This window comes from Nomascus leucogenys, chromosome 19 (genome assembly GCF_006542625.1).
Source record: "Nomascus leucogenys isolate Asia chromosome 19, Asia_NLE_v1, whole genome shotgun sequence".
In the NCBI taxonomy this organism is placed as follows: domain Eukaryota; kingdom Metazoa; phylum Chordata; class Mammalia; order Primates; family Hylobatidae; genus Nomascus; species Nomascus leucogenys.
This window is the reverse complement of record NC_044399.1, coordinates 11,146,037-11,169,283: the sequence shown is the minus strand read 5'-3', so window position 1 is coordinate 11,169,283 and position 23,247 is coordinate 11,146,037. Positions and strand designations below refer to the sequence as shown.

General features: G+C 48.2%; 1 protein-coding gene across 2 annotated transcripts in view; it reads right to left on the bottom strand.

The window, feature by feature from the left end:
• Positions 1 to 5,521: 5,521 nt before the first annotated feature.
• Positions 5,522 to 23,247, bottom strand: part of GREB1 (growth regulating estrogen receptor binding 1) — an 86,272-nt gene continuing 68,546 nt past the window's right edge. For both annotated transcript variants that reach the window (XM_030800186.1, XM_030800188.1), the window contains exons 23-32: positions 23,030 to 23,188; positions 21,237 to 21,379; positions 18,244 to 18,405; positions 16,246 to 16,450; positions 15,298 to 15,472; positions 14,029 to 14,247; positions 12,953 to 13,088; positions 10,432 to 10,632; positions 9,538 to 9,676; positions 5,522 to 8,027 (exon numbers count right to left, since the gene is read on the bottom strand). In XM_030800186.1, coding sequence (XP_030656046.1) covers positions 7,864 to 8,027; positions 9,538 to 9,676; positions 10,432 to 10,632; positions 12,953 to 13,088; positions 14,029 to 14,247; positions 15,298 to 15,472; positions 16,246 to 16,450; positions 18,244 to 18,405; positions 21,237 to 21,379; positions 23,030 to 23,188 — 1,703 coding nt within the window. In that variant the 3' untranslated portion in view covers positions 5,522 to 7,863. The remainder of the gene's footprint in view (positions 8,028 to 9,537; positions 9,677 to 10,431; positions 10,633 to 12,952; positions 13,089 to 14,028; positions 14,248 to 15,297; positions 15,473 to 16,245; positions 16,451 to 18,243; positions 18,406 to 21,236; positions 21,380 to 23,029; positions 23,189 to 23,247) is intronic.

Here is a 23,247-nt window from a genome sequence, read left to right as displayed (position 1 = left end):
AAAAGGATTTTCCCATCCTCCTCCTTCACTCAGATATCACCGAGGGTCCTCTATGGCTTTTGGAAACACTGAACAGTGTACTTCAACATAATTTTGCCTGAGAAAATGTCCTTGTTTTCTAAAAGTTATGAGGGAAAGCCCAGTACTTTAATAATTGCATCGATTCCTTGAATCGCTGGATCTAAAAACTGAGGAACATCAAATAATTACCAATGTGCTAACGCAACCTTCAGAGAACCTGGAGGAATCCATTCCAGTGAGCATTCCCAGGCTGCAGCTGCAGAGGGAACCCCAACTCCACCAGGCATCTAGAACATTCCTGGATGAGAAGAAGCTGAATAACAAGTAAGGGAAGATGGGTTGGGACTTTACCTTAAAGAATACATATAATTTCTTTGGATTTTTCATCCAATTTTGCTTTACATTTGATTCCTTTGTGTTTCAATGTCTTTGAACATCAACTGATAAAGGACTTTGATTTTGCCCCCAAAATATATAATAGGAGAGGATTAATATTCAAATGTGGGGTGTATTAGTCCATTTTCATGTTGGTGATAAAGACATACCAGAGACTGGGTAATTTATAAAGAAAAAGAGGTTTGACGGACACACAGTTCCATGTGGCTGGGGAGGCCTCACAATCATGGCAGAAGGCAAAAGGCACATCTTACATGGCGGCAGACAAGAGAGAATGAGAACCAAGTGAAAGGGCTTTTCCCTTATAAAACTGTCAGATCTCATGAGACTTATTCATGACCACAAGAACAGTATGGGGGAAACTGCCCCCATGATTCAATTATCTCCCACCAGGTCCCTTCCACGACATGAGGAAATTATGGGAGCTACAATTCAAGATGAGATTTGGGTGGGGACACAGTCAAACCATATCACAGGGACATTTCCATTTTGTTAGATGGTTATTGGAACATCGCTCAGGGCCATCAAGTTGCATAATCCTAGCAGGCACAATTCACATTGCTCATCAAGATGGGTTAAGTGATGCCAACATCACAAATGAACCCTGAAATTGCAGTAGCTTAACAGTGTAAAAAATTGTCACTGGTTCTTATCATAGAACATCATTATGAGGGCAAGGGTCTGTGCAGGGTCCCGGTCCCCTCATCTCAGGACACCTCCCTCCTAAACATACGGCCACCTCCTGGGGTCAAGTCTACAGCACCATCAAGGGCTTCAAGGAACATTCAGAAAAAGCAAACATTGTTTTTGGGGAGGTGGTCTTAAAAATGAGAGCAGAGCTTCCCCCAAGGACTGTTCATCCCGCTAGGGGGTCAGCCTGTACTGATTGTAGGCTTAATGGTCAAGCCCAGTGGGTTAGGGAATCAAAAAGTGAGGTAAACTAACAGGAAACATTTGTTCCCAACTTCTGATGTTTCCTCCCACATGCAGGGAACACCATTAATGTAACATTTCTAGCTTCTCTCTACCTCCTCACTTACCCTTTGCCATGGGCAAAGAAGTAACCTATGTTATGGGTTCAGGGAAGGAGTTTGCCTGCATAAGTCAGCAATCTACTCCTTCCCTCTGCCCCTGGACCCAGCCTGCCTGTGGAGCACAGGATCCTGCCTGCTCTTCCAAGCTATACATTTGTAGGGACGAGACCCCACGTGGTATCTGCTGCTTGAGGCCAGGTAGGAAGGCCTAATTCCAGCTTCAGCACTGGAAACCTTGTTGATACTGATATGCCTACATCTGCCTTATTGATTCAACAGGGGACATTTTGGTCTCCATTTGTTTAACTACTCTTTTGTCTTACATCTGGATTCAGAGTGAGAATATCGATCTCAATAGGCAGCTTCCAGAAACAATCTGGTTGGGATTTGGATTAGCTTTGTATTGAACTTATACGTTAATTTGAGGTAGTGTTGGGGGGAGGAATTGGTAGTTTGATAATATTGAATCTTTCCATTAGGATTTTTCTCTATGTTTAATTTTATCTATCTTCTTTTATTTCTTTCATGGACGTTTTATAACTATCTTCACAGAGGTCTTACACATTTTCTACCTATTGGATACAATGTTTACTCTTCGGGTGATGGGTTCACTAGAAGCCCAGACTTCACCACTACACAATACATGCATGTAAGAAACCTGCACTTGTACCTCCTAAATCCTTAAAAATAAAACTTTAAAAATAAACTTAAAAAAAAATAAGTTTTTGGCAAGACCGAATAAGAAAAATGAGAAGAAAGAGATATGACACTAAAAAGAGAAATATAGTAAAGAGATTCTTAAAATTACAACACAAATATATAACGTTTAAATTTATGCCAGAAAACTTGAAGGTTTTTATGAAATAGATAATTTCCCAGAATGTACATTTCAGAACGTTGGATAAAATCTAAATATACAAATAACTGTGAAATAAATTGTGAAACACGCTCCATGTTTATTGCAGCACTATTCAAAAAAGCCAAGATTTGGAGCAACCTAAGTGTCTGTCAATAAACGAATGGATAAAGAAAATGGGATACATATACACAATAGGGTACTATTCAGCCATTAAAAAAAAAGTATGAGTTTGGGAGGCTGAGGCAGGCGGATCACGAGGTCAAGAGATCGAGACCATCCTGGCCAACATGGTGAAACCCCGTCTCTACTAAAAATACAAAAATTAGCTGGGCGTGGTGGCAGGCGCCTACAGTCCCAGCTACTCAGGAGGATGAGGCAGGAAAATCAATTGAACCCAGGAGGCTGAGGTTGCAGTGAGCTGAGATCACGCCACTGCATTCCAGCCTGGCGACAGAGCAAGACTCCGTCTCAAAAAAAAAAAAGAATGAGGTCCTGTCATCTGCAACAACATGGCTGGAACTGGAGGTCATTATGTTAAGTGAAATAAGCCAGGCACAGGACAAACTGAATGTCCTCACTTATTTGTGTGAGCTAAGAAAATTAAAACAATTGAATTCATAGAGATAGAGAGTAGAATGATGGTTAGCAAAGGCTGGGAACAGCAGTTGGGGAAAGGGGTGTAGGGATGGGTAATGGGTACAAAAATATAGTTAGAGAGAATGAATAAGATCTAGTATTTGATAGCACAACAGGATGACTATAGTCAATACTTTATTAAACATTTAAAAATAAGAGTATAGTTGTTTATAACATATAGAAACAGGAAATGCTTGAGGTGATGGATACCGCATTTACCCTCTGATTATTATACATTTTATGCCTGTAGCAAAAGATTTCATGTACCCCATAAGTATATATACCTACTATGTACCCACAAAAGTTAAAAATAAGTAAATTGTACAAGTAGTTAAAAAACACCTCTTCCTTAAAGAAAAAAAAGAAACTAGAACCATACTTCTTTTTAATGTATGTATTATTCTTAACTGGTTTGGGATTAGTGTTATTTCTGACCTTGCAGAAGTACAGATGTCTATATTTTCCAATGCTCTGGAAGTTTTATTTTATGGTAGTAAAATATACCAAAAAATTTACTATTATTGACATTTAGCATATTCACAACATTGTGTAACAATCACTACTCTCTAGTTCCAGAACATTTTCTGATTTTCTGGAATGATTTGTGTAACACAGAACTCTCTCTCCTTTGAAGGTAACTCTATGTCCAACAGGTTACTATGCCCATCAAATTTCATTTCTATTGGTCTCCTTCCTCCGTTTCTGAGAGAGATGAAGTGGTCTCCATTTATGACTACGGAATTTATGCATTCTTCTCATATATATATATATATTTATAGAGGTGGGGTCTTGCCATGTTGCCCAGGCTGGTCTCTAACTCCTGAGCTCAGGCACTCCTCCCACCTCGGCCTCCCAAAGTGTTGGGATTACAGACGTTGAGCCACCATGCCCGCCCCTCTTCTCACATTTCTAACAGATCTCACTTTATATATTTCATAACATGTGGGCATGTCTACAGAAGTTTGTGATCAAAATATTAAATTCTATTCTGATTAGCTTTCTCAACCCAATCTGAGCACCTCAATCTATTATTAGGTAAATTTAATCCACTTATATTTCTTTTGACAGTTGATATGTTTGGATGTTTGTCCCCTCCAAATCTCCTGTTGAAATGTGATCCCCAGTGTTGGAGGTGGGGCCTGGTGGGAGGTGTTTAGGTCATGGGGGGCAGATTCCATGGTGCTTAGATTGCTTGGTGCTGTCCTCAGGATGAGTGGGTTCTCCCTCTGAGTTCACGTGAGATCCGGTTGTTGAAAAGTGTGCGGCACCTCCCCACCTCTCTCTTGCTCCTGTTCTCACAATGTGATGTGTCTGCTCCCCTCCACCTTCCACCGCGATTGGAAGCTTCCTGAAGCCTTCACCAGGAGCAGATGCCAGCATCATGCTTCCTATACAGCCTGCAGAACCGTGAGCCAATAAACCTCTTATAAATTCCCCAGTCTCAGGTACTCCTTTATAGTAACACACAAATGGACACACACACCTGCCATCTAATTTTGTTTCTTATTTGCCAAGATTTCCTGTTGTTCTCCCCCATCCCCAGCTGTTCTTTCCTTATGTTGGATTTCATTGATTTGGTCTTTGCTGTCTTCCCTTTAACGTTTTAGATGTTGGAGATTCTTTCTTTTCTGCCAGTGGTCATCCGAAATGCTTAACATGCATATTTAAATGTTCCTTTTCTACCAGCATATTAATCAGTGCTGACCCAGTCAATCAAAAATTTCAGCGCAACTTCACTATTTTCTTAGTTTCTCCATCACTGATCACTCCCACCCCTGCTCCCATGTTGACATCATTGCGGGTATGAGATTCATTCATTCACTGAGCGGGCACTGAATGAACACATACCAGGAGCTGGGCAAATTCAAAGCTCTGGGCATGCAGCACTGAATGTTTCTTACAGAATTCCTACCTTCACAGAAGGAGACAAAAATAGCAAAAATGTATTCTATGTTAGTAGTCCCCCAATATGGGATGGCCTCGTTGGGAAAGTGACTTACGAGTAGCAAGAGAACATCAGAGTGTGGGACAGTCCAAGGGGTGTAGAGGGATGAGCACTCCCGGCATGAGGGGCAGCAGGCCTGAGTGGGCACTTGCCTGGCAGGGTCCAGGGAGCTGATGGGCAGTGAGCAAGGGGGCCACTGGCCTTAGCCGTGGCCGTATGCTTAGCCCAGGTTAGTGGAGTATGGGAAGCGTGGTGGGAAGGACCGCAGGGAATCAGCCACGCTCGCTGCTCCAAACCACTCCCCCTGGTAATCATCCAGACAAATGCCCCAGGTCCCTTCCACCCTTTGCAGCCACTGTGAAGCTCAGAGTCCCCCCAAACTACCTTTCCTTGGTGGCAGGCTTCTCTGCAATTCTGAGTTGGTTTCTTCTGTATTTGTTCTCCTGCACATCCAATGCAGTCTGCCTTTTTATCCTCAGGAATTCTGCAACATGTTAATATATTCCAGTTTTACGGCTTTATTCTTATTTCTTTTCCAAAACTATCCATTTTAAGCAGCTAGTCCCCAGAGATGAGTAGCCACACTACCTTATCTCGAAACAATGCTATGAATACTCACCAACAAAACAATACATGCATTATAAGTTTTATTTATAAGACTGGAACAGACAAGAATATTAGTTTGAGGGTTTTTTCCAATTTAAATTAACTAATAAAGTGGGGAGAATGACACAAAAACTGCTATTTACAAAAGACAAGTATGATTAAAGAAGGTCAGTTTTTATTCCAAAATAGGAATAATGAGATATACAAAGTGATCATTTTATAAACATTGATCTAAATATTTAATACTCGTGGACTTTTTTTCTTAGGAAAAAAAGATTGACATCAACTCTTCGGCATCATCTTTTACAATCATTTATTCTTGGATTGTTATCCATTAGAGTGCTTATAAATGTCTAAGATAGATGTGTAAGAATGCATTCTGAGGCCAGGCACAGTGGCTCACACCTGTAATCCCAGCACTTTGAGAGGATAAGGTGGGCAGATCACCTGAGGCCAGGAGTTCAAGACCAGCCTGGCCAACATGGCAAAACTCCGTCTCTACTAAAAAAAAAAAAAAAAAAAAAAATTAGCTGGGCATGGTGGTGGGCGCCCATAATCCCAGCTACTCGGGAGGCTGAGGCTGGAGAATCACTTGAACCCAGGAGGCAGAGGTTGCAGTGAGCCGAGATCATTGCACCACTGCACTCCAGCCTGGGCAGCAAGAGTGAAACTCCGTCCTGAAAAAAAAAAAAAAGAATGCATTCTGATGATTAAATTGAATCGTCTTTAAACTTTTCCTTCAAGTTATGTGCCACTTCAAAAACAGTGTGGCATTGAGGGTAGGCGAGTGGGAGAAGGGAGACCTGGACTGCAGAGTCCAGAAGCCAGAACTTTGAACTGTGCTTCTAGCTCTTTCCAGCAATGAGAACTTGGAAAGGTAGACTCTTTGCATCTCAACCTTCTCATCTTTCAAAGGGGACGAATAATTCCAATCACACAGGAAAGGACTGAACAAGATGAACGAGATGATCACTGTCCAGGCGCTGGGCAATGGGTGGCCTCTCAACTGTGGCTTTAAAAACCATTCTGGGCCAGGCACCGTGGCTCACGTCTGTAATCCCAACACTTTGGGAGGCCGAGGCGGGTGGATCACGAGGTCAGGAGATCCAGACCATCCTGGCTAACATGGTGAAACCCCGTCTCTACTAAAAAATACAAAAAAATTAGCCGGGCATGGTGGTGGGCACCTGTAGTCCCAGCTATTCCGGAGGCTGAGGCAGGAGAGTGGCGTGAACCCGGGAGGTGGAGCGTGCAGTGAGCCGAGATCGCACCACTGCACTCCAGCCTGGGCGACAGAGCTAGACTCCGTCTCAAAAAAAATAAAAATAAATAAAAATAAAAAAAAAAAACCATTCTGTCAGGCTGTGAAGGGGTGAGCCCTAAGAAATACATCTCCCTGCCTCCTTCTCTCTTCTGTTCCCACCTCCTCTCTAGTCAAGTGAGATTCTTCCCTGAGGAACCGAACATTAGTAAGAGAAAATGAGCTACTTTAGGAACTGAAAACTAAACTCTAGTAAATTACAGTCATAAGTCTAGTTCTCATCAACTATTTTCTATATCACTTTGGTTGTTTTCACTGTTTGTTTCAAGTAAGCAATGTGGTCCTTTCTCCTTTGTAAGGCTAATTTTAGGTCAACCTCTGTTAGCCTCATTTCCTACCCCCACCTCCACCCCCCCCCCAAAAAAAACCTTTTTAAAGAAAGCTTCTCTGCATTTTTGCCCTTTCTAAGAGGTAGGGTATTTACCCTATATTATTTTAATAGGATCATATTTGCTCCAAAGTAAATCAATTTGTTTAACTTTATTAAATTTGATGCCTTTGGGCTAGCCTCTGAAACAGCAAACTTATAGGCAATTAAATAATTGTTATTAAAACGATCTACTTATTTTTTCTTGTCTCCAGCCTTTACAGTTAAAATGTTCCTTTGGAATATTGCTCTGTAGGAGGTTACAGGGGAACCTACTTGGCTGAAATCCCATCTACTGAAATACTGGCACCGCTACAAAATAACCCAAGATTCTTTAGAACTAAGAGAAAAAAATCAGGTTTGTCCATGGAAGCACGCGAATGGCAGGACAGGGAGTAAATCTTTGTTCCTCGTGAAACGGGCTTTAAAACAGCCCAGGGCAATGGGCTGGCCCAGAACTTGGGAGTCTCAAGGTTTCATTCCCACCCACTGCGGAGTCTTTTCCTGGCTCCCAGGACCACAGTCTCGGGGGCCCATGTGTACTAGGAGGGGCTGCGCCTGGACAGTCCCTGGGGTCCATTCCAGTCAAACACCCCACAGATCCAGGCCTCCCTTTAGCCTCAACAGCATGAGGGCTCTGAGCACTCATCTCTTCCAGAAAACTCGCCGCTGTCTTCCTCAGATGTGTCGTCCGGTCAGAAAAAAGAGCGGCCGGTCTTCCCTGGCATTGGCAGTCTGGAACTCATCGCGCAGCCGGAACTGCCACTCATCCTCGAGCTCCAGGCGGACGACCGTCTGGCGCAGTGAGCTCCGGTCCTGACAGATGACACACAAGGTCGCACCTGCGTGGACAACGGCAGGGGTGTGGGAAGGGAAAAGGTGAGTTTATCCAGAGGAAAGCGGCTGCCCGGATTCTACTTGCAATGACGAGACAGGGCGCTGCTGAGAAGGGCAGAGGCGGCGTCCAAGTCTTGCTTCTTTCGGGATGATGTACAATCTTAGCGCGACAGGAGTGTGGCTGGGATGTGGCAGGTGTGCGGGGGAGAAAACACGGAGGCAGAAGGAAAGCTGAGCAGGGACTGAACCGGGGTGCGGAGAGGAAGGAGAGAGGCTGGTCGAATCGCAAACCAAGCATCCTCAGCCCCAGCCGGTAGCTCACATACCCCACCCTACCTACCCCACCTTACAGCTTCATCCCCCTCTTCTGCCACCCATCCAGGCCTGGGGCAGCCCCCACTGTCCCACGTGCCAGCCACAGGAATTCTCCTTCCTCTCAACTCCCAGCACGTGGCGACACCTCAACCCGGTCTCCTCCACACTTTCCCTCTCTGCTCCCTCCCCACCTTTGTGTCCAGTGCTCCCTTTAGATGAAATGTTTCCCAAGGCAGAGACTGCTGTAGAAACCTCTTGATCTTTCCCAAGGCCTTAGATGCTGCTGGTGCTCATTCAGTGCCTGCTAGAGGGGAAGGTCAGAGCCAAGGGCCACCAAGGAAAGCGAAGGTCAGCTAGGGATCTGAGCAGGACTGGAAATGCAGACTGGAAATCGTGTTTTCAAGTCATGCAGAACAAGTGCTTGTCATTCTCAACCAAGCTGGTGCAGACAGGAGAGAGACTGGCGTAAAAGTCAAGGTGGTGTGGCACCTCCCAGGACGAGGAGGAAGACTTGTCTACCAGGAGGAAGCGCGTCAGCAACGACCGGGACACTGATGTGAAGGATTTGGGTTGGAAAAGAACACAGATGGCTGGTGCGGTGGCTCACGCCGATAATCCCAACACTTTGGGAGGCCGAGGCAGGTGGATCACCTGAGGTTGGGAGTTCGAGACGAGCCTGGCCAACATGGCGAAACCCTGTCTCTACTAAAAATAAAAAATTAGCTGGGCGTGGTGGCGGCACCTGTAATCCCAGATACTCAGGAGGCTGAGGCACGAGAATCACTTGAACCCGGGAGGCAGAAGTTGCAGTGAGCCAAGATCGTGCCACTGCACTCCAGCCAAGGTGACAGAGCAAGACTCCATCTCAAAAGAAAGAAAGAAAGAAAGAAAGAAAGAAAGAAAGAAAGAAAGAAAGAAAGAAAGAAAGAAAACACAAAGGCTAAAAAATGTCTGCAATTCATCTAAAAGAAAGGGGGACGTGTCTTGCCTCTACCCAAACAGGTATAGGGGAAAGAGAGCCCCTGGGGATCAAATCCCAGCTCCTTGCACTTCCCTGGGTGGCTGAGGCAGTCACTTCCCTCTCTGATCCTCAGTTTACCCATGGGCAAATAAGGACTAGGACCAAAGGTCCCCTCCTGAGGGTACCCGGTGACTACAGCCATTGAAGACAAGGTGCAGAGTTAAGAGTACAAAAGTTACCTTTCAGAAAATGAAACTTTTTCAAAAAGCTAGCTCCCACGAAAGAGTCACAGAGGTACAGCAGCAGCCCACTGAACAGCAAGTCCGAGCAGCTGATGTTTAAAGAGTGGGGCCTGGAGCTCACGTAGCAAACAGAAATCTGAAAAAGAAGAAATCCAAGAGAGGGCACTGTTTTCTATGAAATGCTCAGTAACATTCTACTATAGGTTTGCATCTAGTAAATACCAACTGCTTGGTCCAGCTCAAGATTTTTGGGGGGCCAGAGACGATATTTTCATGTTATTTCCAAATCTGTATCTGAAAAATAAATTCTGGAAGTTTTATCCAGACTTATCTAGTCATGAGTTTATCTGAGAATCAGAATATTTAGGCCGGGTGCGGTGGCTCACACTTGTAATCCCAGCATTTTGGGAGGCCCAGGCGGGTGGATCCCCTGAGGTTGGGAGTTGGAGACCAGCCTGGACAACATGGTGAAACCCCGTCTCTACTAAAAATACAAAAATTAGCCAGGCATGGTGGCACATGCCTGCAATCCCAGCTACTTGGGAGGCTGAGGCAGGAGAATCACTTGGACCCAGGAGGAGGAGACTGCAGTGAGCTGAGATCCTGCCATTGCACTCCAGCCTGGGCGACGAAAGTGAAACTCCATCTCAAAAACAAACAAACAAACAAACAAACAAAAAGTTTGGGCATCAGAATTGGGCTGGCTTCCTATCTTCTTACTTCCGGGCAAAGCATCTCAGCTCTCTCAGCTCAATGGCAAAAGCTATAAAGTGGGGTCAACCCCAAGACAAAGGAGTTGAGGACTTAGGATCCAGAGTCCCAGATTCCAGCCCATCGGTTCTAGAGATTTCTCTGAATTAGGGATTCGACAGCGCCCCCTCTGAAAGTCACCTGAGATCCCAGGTTCAGGTAACAGTCGACAGACAGCACTGGGTGGTCATGGTTCTTCAGGGACAGCGGGAAGAAGAGGTGGCTGTGGTGCTGCAGGAACTTCTCCAGCAGGAGCTGGGCGGGCGCCGCGAGGAACGTGTGCTTGCTGTCCGGGGCACAGATGTACTGGGCCGGCACAACCGCTGCGGAGTTATCTGACACCTGCACGGGAAGGGGGGTGTCAGGCCACTACCGCCCTGAGGGGCGAGGACCTTCCCACGGCTTCTGGGCTGCATGGCTTCTGGGCTGCACGGGTGGCCCAGGCATGGAAGCTTGTGTCGCTCAGGGGAATGAACTGAGAACACATACTTCAAGAATAAACTTCTCTGTTGAGAAAGATTAGGTTTTACTCAAGGGAAACATGAAAGAGACATGTCAAAACGAATGAACCCAATCAGTAAGAATTATAGACACTGATCATTCCATGCAGGAAACCGGCTTTCTGGTCTAGGGAAAATAAGAGAACCAGTGGGCCTGGGGGATGCAAGCGTCTGGGAGTGGCCAGCTCCCCACCAAAGATCCTGTCCCCATCCCGCCCAGCCCCGGGGCTCTTCCCACCCACAGCCAGCATCCAAGCCACAGGCTCTTGCTCCATCACCAACACGTTTACATCTACGTAAATCAGACTGTCGCTGGCTTCCCTCCCGTGAGTCCTAGAGAAAAGTCTGGAACTTTCCCATGGCTGGGAAGGCCTGCCTACTTCCCCAGCTCCTCTCCACCACCCTCTTCCCCTTCCTCCATACTGACCTCCTCGCTCCTATCCTTCTGCACCTTCACCCACTGAAGGAATCCTGTCCTTGCTCCTGCCTCTGTCCCTGCCCGTGCCCCTGCCTCTGTCCCTGCCCGTGCCCCTGCCTCTGCTCCTTCCCATGCCTCTGCCTCTGCCCCTGCCCCTGCCCGTGCTCCTGCCTCTGCCCCTGCCCGTGCTCCTGCCTCTGTCCCTGCCCGTGCCCCTGCCTCTGTCCCTGCCCGTGTCCCTGCCCCTGCCTCTGTCCCTGCCTCTGCCCCTGTCCCTGCCCCTGCCCCCCTGCCCCTGCCTCTGCCCCCCTGCCCCTGCCCCTGCCTCTGCCCCTGCCTTTGCCCATGTCCCTGCCCCTGCCTCTGCCCTGCCTCTGCCCCTGCCTCTGCCCATGCCCGTGCCCCTGCCCCTGCCCTTGACCCTGCCTGGGCACGTGGCTCACTCTCTTTCTCCAGGTCTCTGCTTTAACGTCACTTCCCCAGGGACTCCCACAGACTCAGGTCTCCCTGCGACACACACTTCACCTTTGTGGCGCTTCTCCCGATGGTCCTTAACTAGCCATGTGTCTAACATCTGCCCCAGCTGCTGGGGTGTGTATTCCTGAGCATGGGGATTGGCTGCTCACTAAATATTTAGTGAATAAATGAAAACAATGCAGGGATTTCACTCACATGAAAGATTCTAAGACATGACTAGCTTTCTTATGTATAACCAATATGCAATCAAATATAATAGAAAATTAAGATTATGTTCAAATAATAAAGATAAAATACCTAAGAGTTAAAAAATGACACTGAAGGACATAAAAGTTGGTTTTAAAGGCACATCCACATCTGGCCCTTTGGTGGAGACACGGTAAAGGTGTCTGTTCTCCCTGATTAAACAACAAACCTCACACAATTGTAAGATCTCAATGATGCTGTAAGTGGGGGCCTTTATTTAAAGGTCTTGTTACTTTGCAAGAGAAATGAGGAGAGGCCCCACACTCCCGGAAAAGGGGCAATCCCTGCCTCTGGGGGTCAGTGGAGATGGAGCTGGTGTCCCAGTTCAGACCCAGCCCACCTCAGCATAGCTAACTCCATCAGGAGTTTACAGAAACAAGGAGGGATAGAGGCTGGGAAAGGCAGCTGGTGGCATTAGGGCAGGATCAAGACAGACAGAAGTGACAGAGAAAGGGGCTCTGGCCCACGGGACTGGGGAGAACTTCGGGCAGAGACACACCTGCTGCATTGCTTCCTGGAAGACACAGAGCTATCAAGACTTGCTGTGATTTTACATCTTAATTCCCCAGGCCTGCTCAGCTGGAACACACATATCGTACCATGTCTCTCCCCACCCTGAGGCTGCCCAGTGGACACACAGTATGACTATGGGGCCAGCCTGCAGAGCCATTCAGATAGTTATGCAACCAGGCACCATCCCAGGGGCCCAAGGAAGAGCGTGGCCTGAGACCTCACCCAGCTGGGATGGGTGAGAACACACAGGAAGGCTTGGATGTGGCCTTGCACCCAGCGGAAGCTTGCAGGATACTGGTTAATATCAGGTAGAAGAGAGACCCCATGGGCCCTGTCATTTCCCAGGGCTCGATGCCGATTAAAAACCTTTACCGATCCCACCCAGTAGGGCCCTGCCCCATGCGCTTGAAAGAGACATGGCCTCCCTCGATGGCTCCTACCCTCAGTGTGCGTGCCAGGGTGGCACAGGCGGTGGACACAGAGGCCTGCCCAGCAGCGAGGAGCTCACCTTGGACGTGATGTGGAAGGACCTGTGGCCGCCCACCACGATCTGCTTCTTCATCACGCTGAAGCGGTTGAACCGGCAGAGCAGGAGGCCGGCGCTGTGCACCCGCAGGTTGAAGTCTACATCGTCACACAGGAACCTACTCAGGGCCAGAGGGAGGGTGGGTCTGATGGGCACGGCTCACACCCTCCGTCACTGCCCCCAGCACCTAGAGTGTGGGTTCCCATTTTTGGCGGCTATGACGGTGGAGTGGGCTTCATTCTTGCCTCAAGACCTTCCTTACTCTAGGGGAAATATAAGGCAAAACAGACAAGGAAAACCCACAGGACAGACAGGGCCATCTCTGCACAGGAAAGGCAGTGTGTACCTCATGCTTAAACCACACAAGGTGGTGACCACAGACCAAGGACCAAGTGCACGTGAGAAATGTTAACACAACCTCACGCGTCGGTGAAAAAGAAAGCAAAAAAAACCTCCCAGGGTAAAAACATGAGCCGCTTTTTACAGCTAAGAAGAATAGGGCTCGGAGGTGAGTGGCCTGCCTGCGCTGCAAAGATAATACGCAGCAGAACCCGGGCTCCTGGAGGCCCAGTCAGTCTGGCTCCAAAACCGACCCTCCTCGAGTGGCTGACGCAGGCTGTGGCCCACTGCCCGGCGTAGAGAGGTACTCCATGAACACTGAGCATTGAATCCTCTGGAGACGTGAGCACTTCTGTGACTAGATATGTACAGAAACCTACGGAAATTGTCATTTTCTTCAGTGCTAAAGCTCCTAGAAAACAATGTATTGGGAGAATGAACCAAAAAGGCCAGAAAAACACACAGTCCAATATAACTCACTCAATAAAGCATCATGAGAACTGGTGAATGAAGCTGAATGATCTGCAAATACTCAAAATTATTCAGCACTAAAAAAAACTGGGACAGCGGAGAGCAAGGCCAGGTCAGTGCTCACAACCAGGACGCCTCTGCAGCCCCAGGCTGCCCTCACTCAGGACTCTGCACCCCCAGGCTGCCCTCACTCAGGACTCTGCACCCCCAGGGCCGCTGCCCCCTCTGCCCCAGGTGCAGGAGCTCACCGGTTCTGGTTGTACTGCACGTTCTGGGTCAGGTCCACGTTCAGGATGATGAAGTTGTGCACGTGGCAGCGGGAGAAGGGCTCTCGCACCTCGCTGGCCCGGGTCTTGCTGGACCACTTCCGCAGGCCCAGCAGGGCGTAGTGCATGATGTTGGGGGCCGCCTCGATGTGCTGCATGATGTGCTTCAAAGACACGTTCCTTTCCGACCAGGAGAACTCCCTGCTCGAAGGAGGGAGAGTGAGTCCCTAGGCTGACACATGAGCAGCAGCAAGGCCCTTGGGACCAGGCAGTGTGGCACCGGCTCTCAGACCGCCGTGAACACCCGGACGGGCCAGTGCCCCGCACAGTCCCCACCCCCGGGGCCAGGCACCCTGCTGGGCACTTCTCACGGGCGCTCATTTCTTCTATGTGCTGAACACATTTGCTGACCATTATTTAGTCAATTCTCACAACAACCCCATGGCACAGGTATTAATCGCAGACGAGGAAACTAGAACCCAACATGATTTAGCCATTTGCCTAAAGCCACACAGCAAATAAAAATAAAGCTAGGAGTCAGCAGTCAGGCTAGTGAGGAGGGCTGGGGCTGGGGGCAGCAGGAAGGGAGTTTCTGGGGGGCAGCAATGTCCCTTTCTTAATATCGGAGTTGGTTAAATGAATGTGCTTAACTTGGGAAAAATTCTGTGTATGTATTACACTTTCCTTTTTGTCTATATGTTATACTAAATGGATAGTGTGATTTTCTGTATTATACTTCAATAACAACTTTTTTTTCTTTGAGACGGAGTCTCGCTCTGTCTCCCAGGCTGGAGTGCAGTGGCGCCATCTCCACTTACTACAAGCTCCGCCTCCCAGGTTCATGCCATTCTCCTGCCTCAGCCTCCCAAGTAGCTGGGACTACAGGTGCCCGCTACCACACTCAGCTATTTTTTTGTGTGTTTTTAGTAGAGACAAGGTTTCACTGTGTTAGCCAGGATGGTCTCGATCTCCCGACCTCATGATCCACCTGCCTTGGCCTCCCGAGGTGCTGGGATTACAGGTGTGAGCCACCGCGCCCGGCCCAATAACAATTTTTTAAAATTAAAAGCAAGCCAGGCTTGGCACGTGAGCTCACTTTTACCATACCCAGGGCTCTGGGAACCACAACCACCCCTTCTACTATGAGAGGCCCTCCGGTCTTCCAGGGGTGGGTGCATTCCCCATACAAAGAGGGCACACTCGTTGGTCATTTGTAGGGTGGCAGGAGGTGGTGCTCTCAGGCCACCTCACCTGCTTCTCTCCCCAGCAGAGTTGACGTCCACCACGTTCCACATCACACAGGAGTCATCAGAGATCACAATGAAAGGCCAGATGTCCTGCGGCTTGATCCCCAGCTCCTCCTGCCGGTTCCGCTCAAGCTCCAGGTTATGGTAGGACAGCTCCTTGATGAGGAAATGGGCGGCACCTGCAGTGGGCGAAGCACCTGGACTCAGGGCTGTCCTGCACCCACACCCACAGCAGACAGACCCCAGGCAGACCTGCTGTCGAGGCCGCCCAGACAAGCCAGCTCCGACCTTCCTGACATGAATCACCTGTCACAAAACACAGCCCATGGGCTAGGGAGAGAAAACTACAGAGAGGAAAACACTCCTCTCCAGGTGGAACACAAATTTGCTTTCTTATGCTTTCTTCTCTAACCATTGAAAATATCAGTTTGGCCAGGCGCAGTGGCTCACGCCTATAACCCCAGCAGTTTGGGGGGCCGAGGCAGTCCAATAACCTGAGGTCGGGAGTTTAAGACCAGCCTGGCCAACATGGTGAAACCCTGTCTCTACAAAAATGCAAAAATTAGCCAGGCGTCATGGCTAGTGCCTGTAATTCCAGCTACTCGGGCAGCTGAGGCGGGAGAATCGCTTGAACCCGTAAGACAGAGGTTGCAGTGAGCCGAGATCATGCCGTTGCACTCCAGCCTGGGTGACAGAACGAGACTCCATCTCAAAAAAAAAAAAAAAAAAAAAGAGAGAAAGAAAGAAAGAAAATATCGACTAAATGGATAACCAAACACTGGGTGCGGGTGGGGGGAAGACTGCATAAAAAAGTCAAACAAAATGAAAATAGCTTTAAAAGTCCAAAAGTAAAAGGCCTGATGTCACATGTTTAACTTTTGCCTCTAGAATCCTCTCTCAAGTGTTCGTTCACAGGAGTCTGACTGAGTAGATGACATTAAAGGACACTCACCAACCCCAGCGCTGTTGAAGATACTGGGGAGCACCAGCATGATGTGGTTGGGCCAATATTTCTTATAAATGGCCATCTCGTATTCCTTGACAACCAGCACATGCAAATGGCTGGCACCATCCATTGCATGGTACAGATTAAAGAGCCCATGTTCGTGACGGCCGGTGGTTGGAGTGAATGTCGGACTTTTTATATATTCATGGCTCTGCAAAGTACAGGTATCATGAAGTAGAGTGTTTATAAACGTGGCTGCAATTATTCCCTTGACTTGTGACTTTGCAGCATTTTCCATCAAAGAATGATGACCATTCTCATACTGCTGGAATTTTCAGCCTTGTGACTTGCTTTTACCAGTAAAAGGCAGGAAAAATGGCCTTGTGCCAGTCCTGGGCCTACCCTCAGAGGACTTACATGTTCCATGCCCTCTCAGAACTCTCCCATGCACAAGCCCGGGCTAGCCTGCTGGACGATGAGAGACCACAGGGAGGAGAGCTGAACAGCCCAGCTGAGGCCCCCAGCCAGCCCGCAGACAACCTGCTGGCTCACTATTGACACAAGTGAGTGAGTACAAGCAAGCCCAGAAAACCATCCGGCTGAACCAAGCCCAAACTGTTAGGCTACAGATCCCAAAGCTAATGCTTATTTGGGAATGGTTTGTTAGGCAACAGAAACTAACTGGCATATAGCAATTAACCAAATTCATTACCCTGTCATATTAGAATCTAATATTGTGTCCAGAGCACACATTATTCGTGTATGTCTTTAATTTTCCATACACTATGAACACATAACAATCGCTGCCCCATAGAGCTTAGCTATCCACTCGGGTTGTTATATCTTTTATGTAAATAACTATTTTCTTCAACTCCTTCCTTAACAGTAAGTTCATCTGGCAGAGCTAGGCCTTCTGCTCCCTCTGAATTCCTCAAAGCACCTGCCACAATACTGTGAAGCAGCTGGTGCTCATGGCCAGCTCCGCCAGGAAGGCTGGAAGGTGAGGGGAGTGGTGGAGAAACCCCAGCTCTCATATTTCACCCATGGAATTTCACTGCAACACCCAACCCCAGCCTGTGGGGTAGGAGGTACCTTACAATGATGGCCTCTTGGGTACATTACAAATATTTTCATTGCTTAATAACAGGCTGCTGGGTCTGAAAGGCCAGGTGCAACTCCACAGGTGCCTGGCACTCTGGAGAAGGAAAAGCAGCTTCTCCACATGGCCTGCTTTGAGTGGGGCTGGTTAAAGAGCAGCCAGCTGACTCAGGTGATCAGGTAAGCACTGTCAAACCAAAAGCTCTACAAGGAGCATCTCTGTGAGAATGGTCAGAGACAATGGAACATTCAGAACAATCTCTTCAAAAGATAAAGGAAATGTGTCTTTTAGAGAGACACACTGAAATATCTATATCTATAGGTATAAATATGTATAGATAGATGACATCATTTGAGGTCTGGAATTTACTTCCAAACAAAACAGGAAGGAAGAAGAGGAGAGAGGGATGGATGAAACAAGGCTGGCTATGAGTTAGCAATTGCTGGAGTTGGTAATGGGCCCTAGGGATTCACTGTGCTGTCCTATCTACCTAAGCCTATGCAAAATGTTACCTGGCAGAGCATTCAAGAAAAGACAAGGAGGGGATGAGCATTTACCCAGCTCCTGTTATCTTCCAGGCACGGAGCTAGGGGCTTTCATCAGTTATTCCAAATAGTTCTCACCACAAGCTTTTGCAAGTTACTACTGTCCAACGTTACAATGAGGAAACCAAGGCTTGCAGATATTAAGTGACATGTTCAAATAACAAAACTACTAAATAGTAGAGCAAGGCTGAGGCTTGAATTGGTGTGACTCCAGAGCCCGTGTGCAACACCAGCCTCTTCCAAGTTCAGTCCCTGTATCGGTGTCTGCACTCCCTCATCAGGCAGCTCTGTCTCTAGTCCCCGGCTCAGTCCCCACGTGAAGCCACTTGGATCTGCCCCACTAGGTCTCTGAGCCAGTACCTTGTCTGTCACGAGGGGCAGTCGCATGCTCTCCAGCTGGCCTCCAGGTTGGCTGAAGACAAAGTGGTGCTCCTTGGACTTGGGGATGATGAAGTGCAGCTGGATCTCCTCTCCTAGCATGGAGTAAGAGAAGGCAAAGGCGTGCAGGGTGGACTCATACAGCTGGGGTGTGGGGGAAAGGACAGAGCTTGCCGTCAGAGTCCAGCCTGCTTCCCAGAAGACCCCAGGCCCACTCTGTTGTGACAATGTGCAGCTCACAGTCACCACTTCCCTACAGCACAAGAAACCCACAGGGTGACTCCAGTGCAAAGTGCAGACACCCGGGTCTGTTGACAGGGCAAGCACGCCCAAGGCCACACACCCACAGCGAGAGCCTGCTCCCATCCTCAGTCCGCATGGGGCCTCCCAACTGTGCCACGCAGGCATCAAGCTTTCTGGTCCCCGTGGCTTTGAACCAGAGCCCTGTTCTGGGTCACCAACTCAAGCATTCATGCCACAGAGCTCATTTTTAATTCTAATAAATGTATTTTTCCATCATAGTTACATGCAATCGCATATTAACACTAGCTGCATATGCTTGGACACTCCTATAACACAGCTCACCAGGCACTGTTCTGTCCTGTGTGCTGCGATTAACAATCCAACAAAGCAGTACTGTCATCATCCCCATTTTACAGATGTGGAAACTGACATTCAGAGACCTTGGGCTCACTTCTGTCACCAAGTCTGGCTGTGCCCTTAGTCACCTCCTCCAGCCTCCACTTCCCAGGAGCCTCACACCCTACATCTGTGCACGTGCTGCTCTGGGTGTGACCTCCAGCCCAGCTTTGCCCTCAGCGTGAACATCCTCTTAGGACCCCACCGACCCATGGCCCTCACTACTGACATCCCCTCCTAGCATGTGCTATGCATGCATCCCAGGGTCTGCAGGGAAGGAGGCAGACGAGCACACACTGCTTTAATCTCTGCCATGGCTCTTCTAGACCCACAGAGCCCTTTCTTTGGGAGCAGAGATGAGGGAGAAAGGGATTTTGACTGGGGGAGGCAGTTAAGGAGGACACACTGAGGCAGTTTCATAAAAAAGGTCAAGGGAGCCTTGGGAGGCAAAGGAAAAGAAAACAGAATGAGCAGGTGCAGGCCACATGGAGATGGCAGCCAGGGGGCCACGCGGCCTCTGCACCCGTGCCAGCTGGTTTCAAGCCCCCTCACCATCCCAGGCATGCTCCTCTTCCACTGTGGCCCCCAGACCTGCGCACCCCTGAGAACACAGGCCAGGCGCAGCCCAGCCGGCTGCCTCTCCTCCTCCTCTGCGCTCTGATGTCTGTTGATGCAGCCCGAGGTCCTGATGGCACCACCTACTCCTGACACTGACAGGGATGAGTGGGGACCAACACCCTTCCGTCCCTTTCAGTTCTCTACATTTCAAAATCAAGGACGTGTTTTCACATGTTTTTGTTTGCCTTGAAAGAAAAACTACATCTCCAAGAAACAAAATGTTAGGAGAGTTTATCTGGAACAAATGGGATTACTGATTATTTTGACCCTTAAAAAATTGCTCGTATATTCTTTCTTTCATCTACAGTACAATTGCACACTCAAACAATGAGTGCTGCGTCCCCGGCAGCCAAGCTCAAGGCCAGGCAGACAGGGGCTGTTTCCCTCTGCAAAAGGGATAGAAAGAGAGGCCAGTGCTCTTGCCTCAGGCCTTTCTGAAAGCAGCCCAGGACATCAGCTACCCTACATGCCTCTCCTCCCCAGCCAGGCATCTGACTAGCTCCCACCAACTCTGGCTCTCTCCCTCCGCCCCTCTCTCCCTTGCTTGGGTCTGAAATGAAAAGAAATATTCAATGTAAAATAAATCCTCTCCCCTGTTTATAAATCACCAGCCTCAAGGCCCTCCATACACCTCCATGGCACTAAGAGACCAGTCTAAACACAGCTCTGCCCACACTGGGCTCCACTTGGAGTTCCTGCTGAAAGAGTCCTCGTTCCTCCCCACAGTGCCTACCAGGCATTTTGTGGTCTGGCCTCTGCCCACCCTCCAAGTTTCGTGGCTGAGTGTCCCCACCCCAAAGTCTGGGTTCCAGAAACACCCAACCCACATCACTTCCCATCCCCCGGAAACCCCACCTCCCCTCTCCCATACATGCTGTCCCTCTCCCTTCATCTTATTAATTCTTGGCCCCTTGGCAAATTCTTATTAATTCTTCCAAATCTTCTCTCTTCCACTCCCCACCGAAACAGGATCCTCATTTATAAAACAGGGACAATGAAATTTTAGTGTGAAGTAAATAGGACACTAGACAGGACAGCTCCCATCCAGTGCACCTTGAGTGGCTGGCGGGTGTGGCTTCAGGTGATCCACCAGGGCCTGAGGCAGCCAGAGCCCTGGGTCAGGAGCCTTATCCATTTCTATGTGTCCAGGATAAATATTTTCTATTGCATAAAAGGTTGGGAGAGACTGATACATAAAAAGTGCCTAGGCACATTGCCTAGCATGCAGTAGGTGCTCGATAAATACAAATTCCTCCTCTTACCAATGGATTTCTGTGCCTCAACCATAGTACTCTTTCTGCCTACTTCACATCATTATGTTTTGCTTATGTGCACATCTCCCTCCTAGACTGAGTGTGGAGGATGGGGACAGAGTTGATTCAGCTCTGCACCCCCAGTGCCTGGTACAGAATAAGCACCTGGTGAGCATTTGCTGCATTGGACTAACTTCTGAAATCATTGGGACCTAAACATGACGACCACCTCCACGGTTGGGTAACTTGGCCACTGATAAACACACAACCCCAGGAGAACCGTGATGCTCTAGTTCCAGCAATAATTTCACAGACAATTGAAGGGAACAGAGGATGCAAGTAGACCAGGAAGCCAGGGCTTCCAGAACTCTCTATCTCCCACTCTGGAATTAAAGTGTGAGAGAGCAGGGGAACCGATGATGTGGGCCAAGGTGAAATGCCTGGTGGGGAGCTGCTGGGGCCTACCTGGTAGCGGGGGTGGAAGCCCATGTACTGGTGGCACTGCTCACAGTGGTGGTAAGTGTTGTATGCTGCGTACTTGGACAGTCTCATTCGTGCCGTCTGACGCCGCACATAAAGGTCCTCCGGCTTCCGGGACATCCCTCTGTCTGCACCAAATTCCCCGGAATTAAAAAGCAGCAGGGAGCAAAGCAAACATTATCCCCTGCCTGCTCAAACAGAAACCAAAATGCTCAAAATGACCAGACAACAGGATTCTGTCTGGTTGGGGATGACTGCCTCTCACCTCCCTGGGTCCTGACATGACAGCTGGTCAAAGGAAACAACAAAGGACCACAAAGTGTCAGTGCAATAAACTAATTAAGGCACTGTCCATATCATGTCTTTCTGTAGACTAAAAATTTTCATCAGCACCTATGTAGAGATCTGCTATACAACAATTTAAAACGATTGCCAACTTAACATACCAGCACTGAATGCAGATGAACTGCCCCTTGTTTTTCTTTTTTTGTTTGTTTTTTGGAGACAAGGTCTCGCTCTGTCGCTCAGGCTGGAGTACAGAGGCACGATCTCAGTTCACTGCAACCTCCACCTTGCAGGTTCAAGTGATTCTCCTGCCTCAGCGTCCTGAGTAGCTGGGATTACAGGTGCACACCACCACACCTGGCTAATTTTTGCATTTTTTGTAGAGACAGGGTTTTGCCACCTTAGCCAGGCTGGTCTTGAACTCCTGACCTCAGGTGACCCGCCCACCTCAGCCTCCCAACGTGCTGAGATTACAGGTGTGAGCCACCACTCCCAGCCCCTGCTTGCTTTTCAAATGACCTGGCTGATTAAGATTTTAACACTCAGCCTTCATTAGAGACTGGCCTACGAGAAGGATCCTCAGTGCAAGGGATCTATTCTGAGAGCAAGGACAATAAAGTTGTTGGTTTAAAATGGAGACTGGTGGGTCATTGATACGGTTTGTCTATGTCCCCACCCAAATCTATCTTGAATTGTAGCTCCCATAATTCTTACATGTTGTGGGAGGGACCTGATGGGAGATAACTGAATCATGGGGGCAGTTTCCCTAGTACTGTTCTCATGGTACTGAATAAGTCTCACGAGATGCAATGGTTTTATAAAGGGTTTCCCCTTTTGCTGGGCTGTCATTCTCTCTTGCCTGCTGCTATGTAAGACGTGCCTTTCACCTTCTACCATGATTGTGAAGCCTCCCCAGCCACGTGGAAGTGTGAGTCAATTAAGCCTCTTTTTCGTTATAAATTACCCAGTCTCGGGTATGTCTTTATCAGCAGCGTGAAATGGACTAATACAGTCATTTCCTTTCTCATGGCATTTACCAAACTTTTCTAGTCTAAGTTTATAATCGCAATGGCCCTGGTACACTGCAGCGCCAGCATACCATGGATGTTAGGGATCCCTAAGGGGGAGGGAAAAATCAAGACGCTGGGGAAGGAGAGGTGAACACGTGTACTCGTTTTGGTAATTCCAAATTAATAAGTAAACATACACATCTTTTATCCTCTATTAACCACAACCTTCAGAATATTCCAATGATGACAAATCAGCAAGGGTGTCGTCATCGTCACTTAGCACTTCCTGAGCAACACTCTTCAATTCACAGGTTTCACATTCCTCCCTTCCTTATACAGGGAGGTGGTGACCTCAGTTCTGTACTAAGTATGGCAGGTTAATTCATCACCACCTGATTTCATGCATAACAAAATCCAGTTCATCCTTTTAAGAGGCTGTGCCCATGCACTCTGGAAGGTGAAACGAGAGATTCAAAGTCTGACCTTCACTCTTTATACTCTGATAGTGCGAACAAATCAGGCTGGCATCTTCGTACTTCGGGTCGTGAATGATGTAGTCAAAGGGCAACTTCTTGAACAGCTCCAGGTCTGGCCAGGGGTCGCTAAGCTGGAGATAATGCCAGTCAGATTCTTCTCTGAGGTCTACAAGATTGGTAGAAACATAGATGTGACAAAAGAGGAAGTGAAAATGATTTACAGTC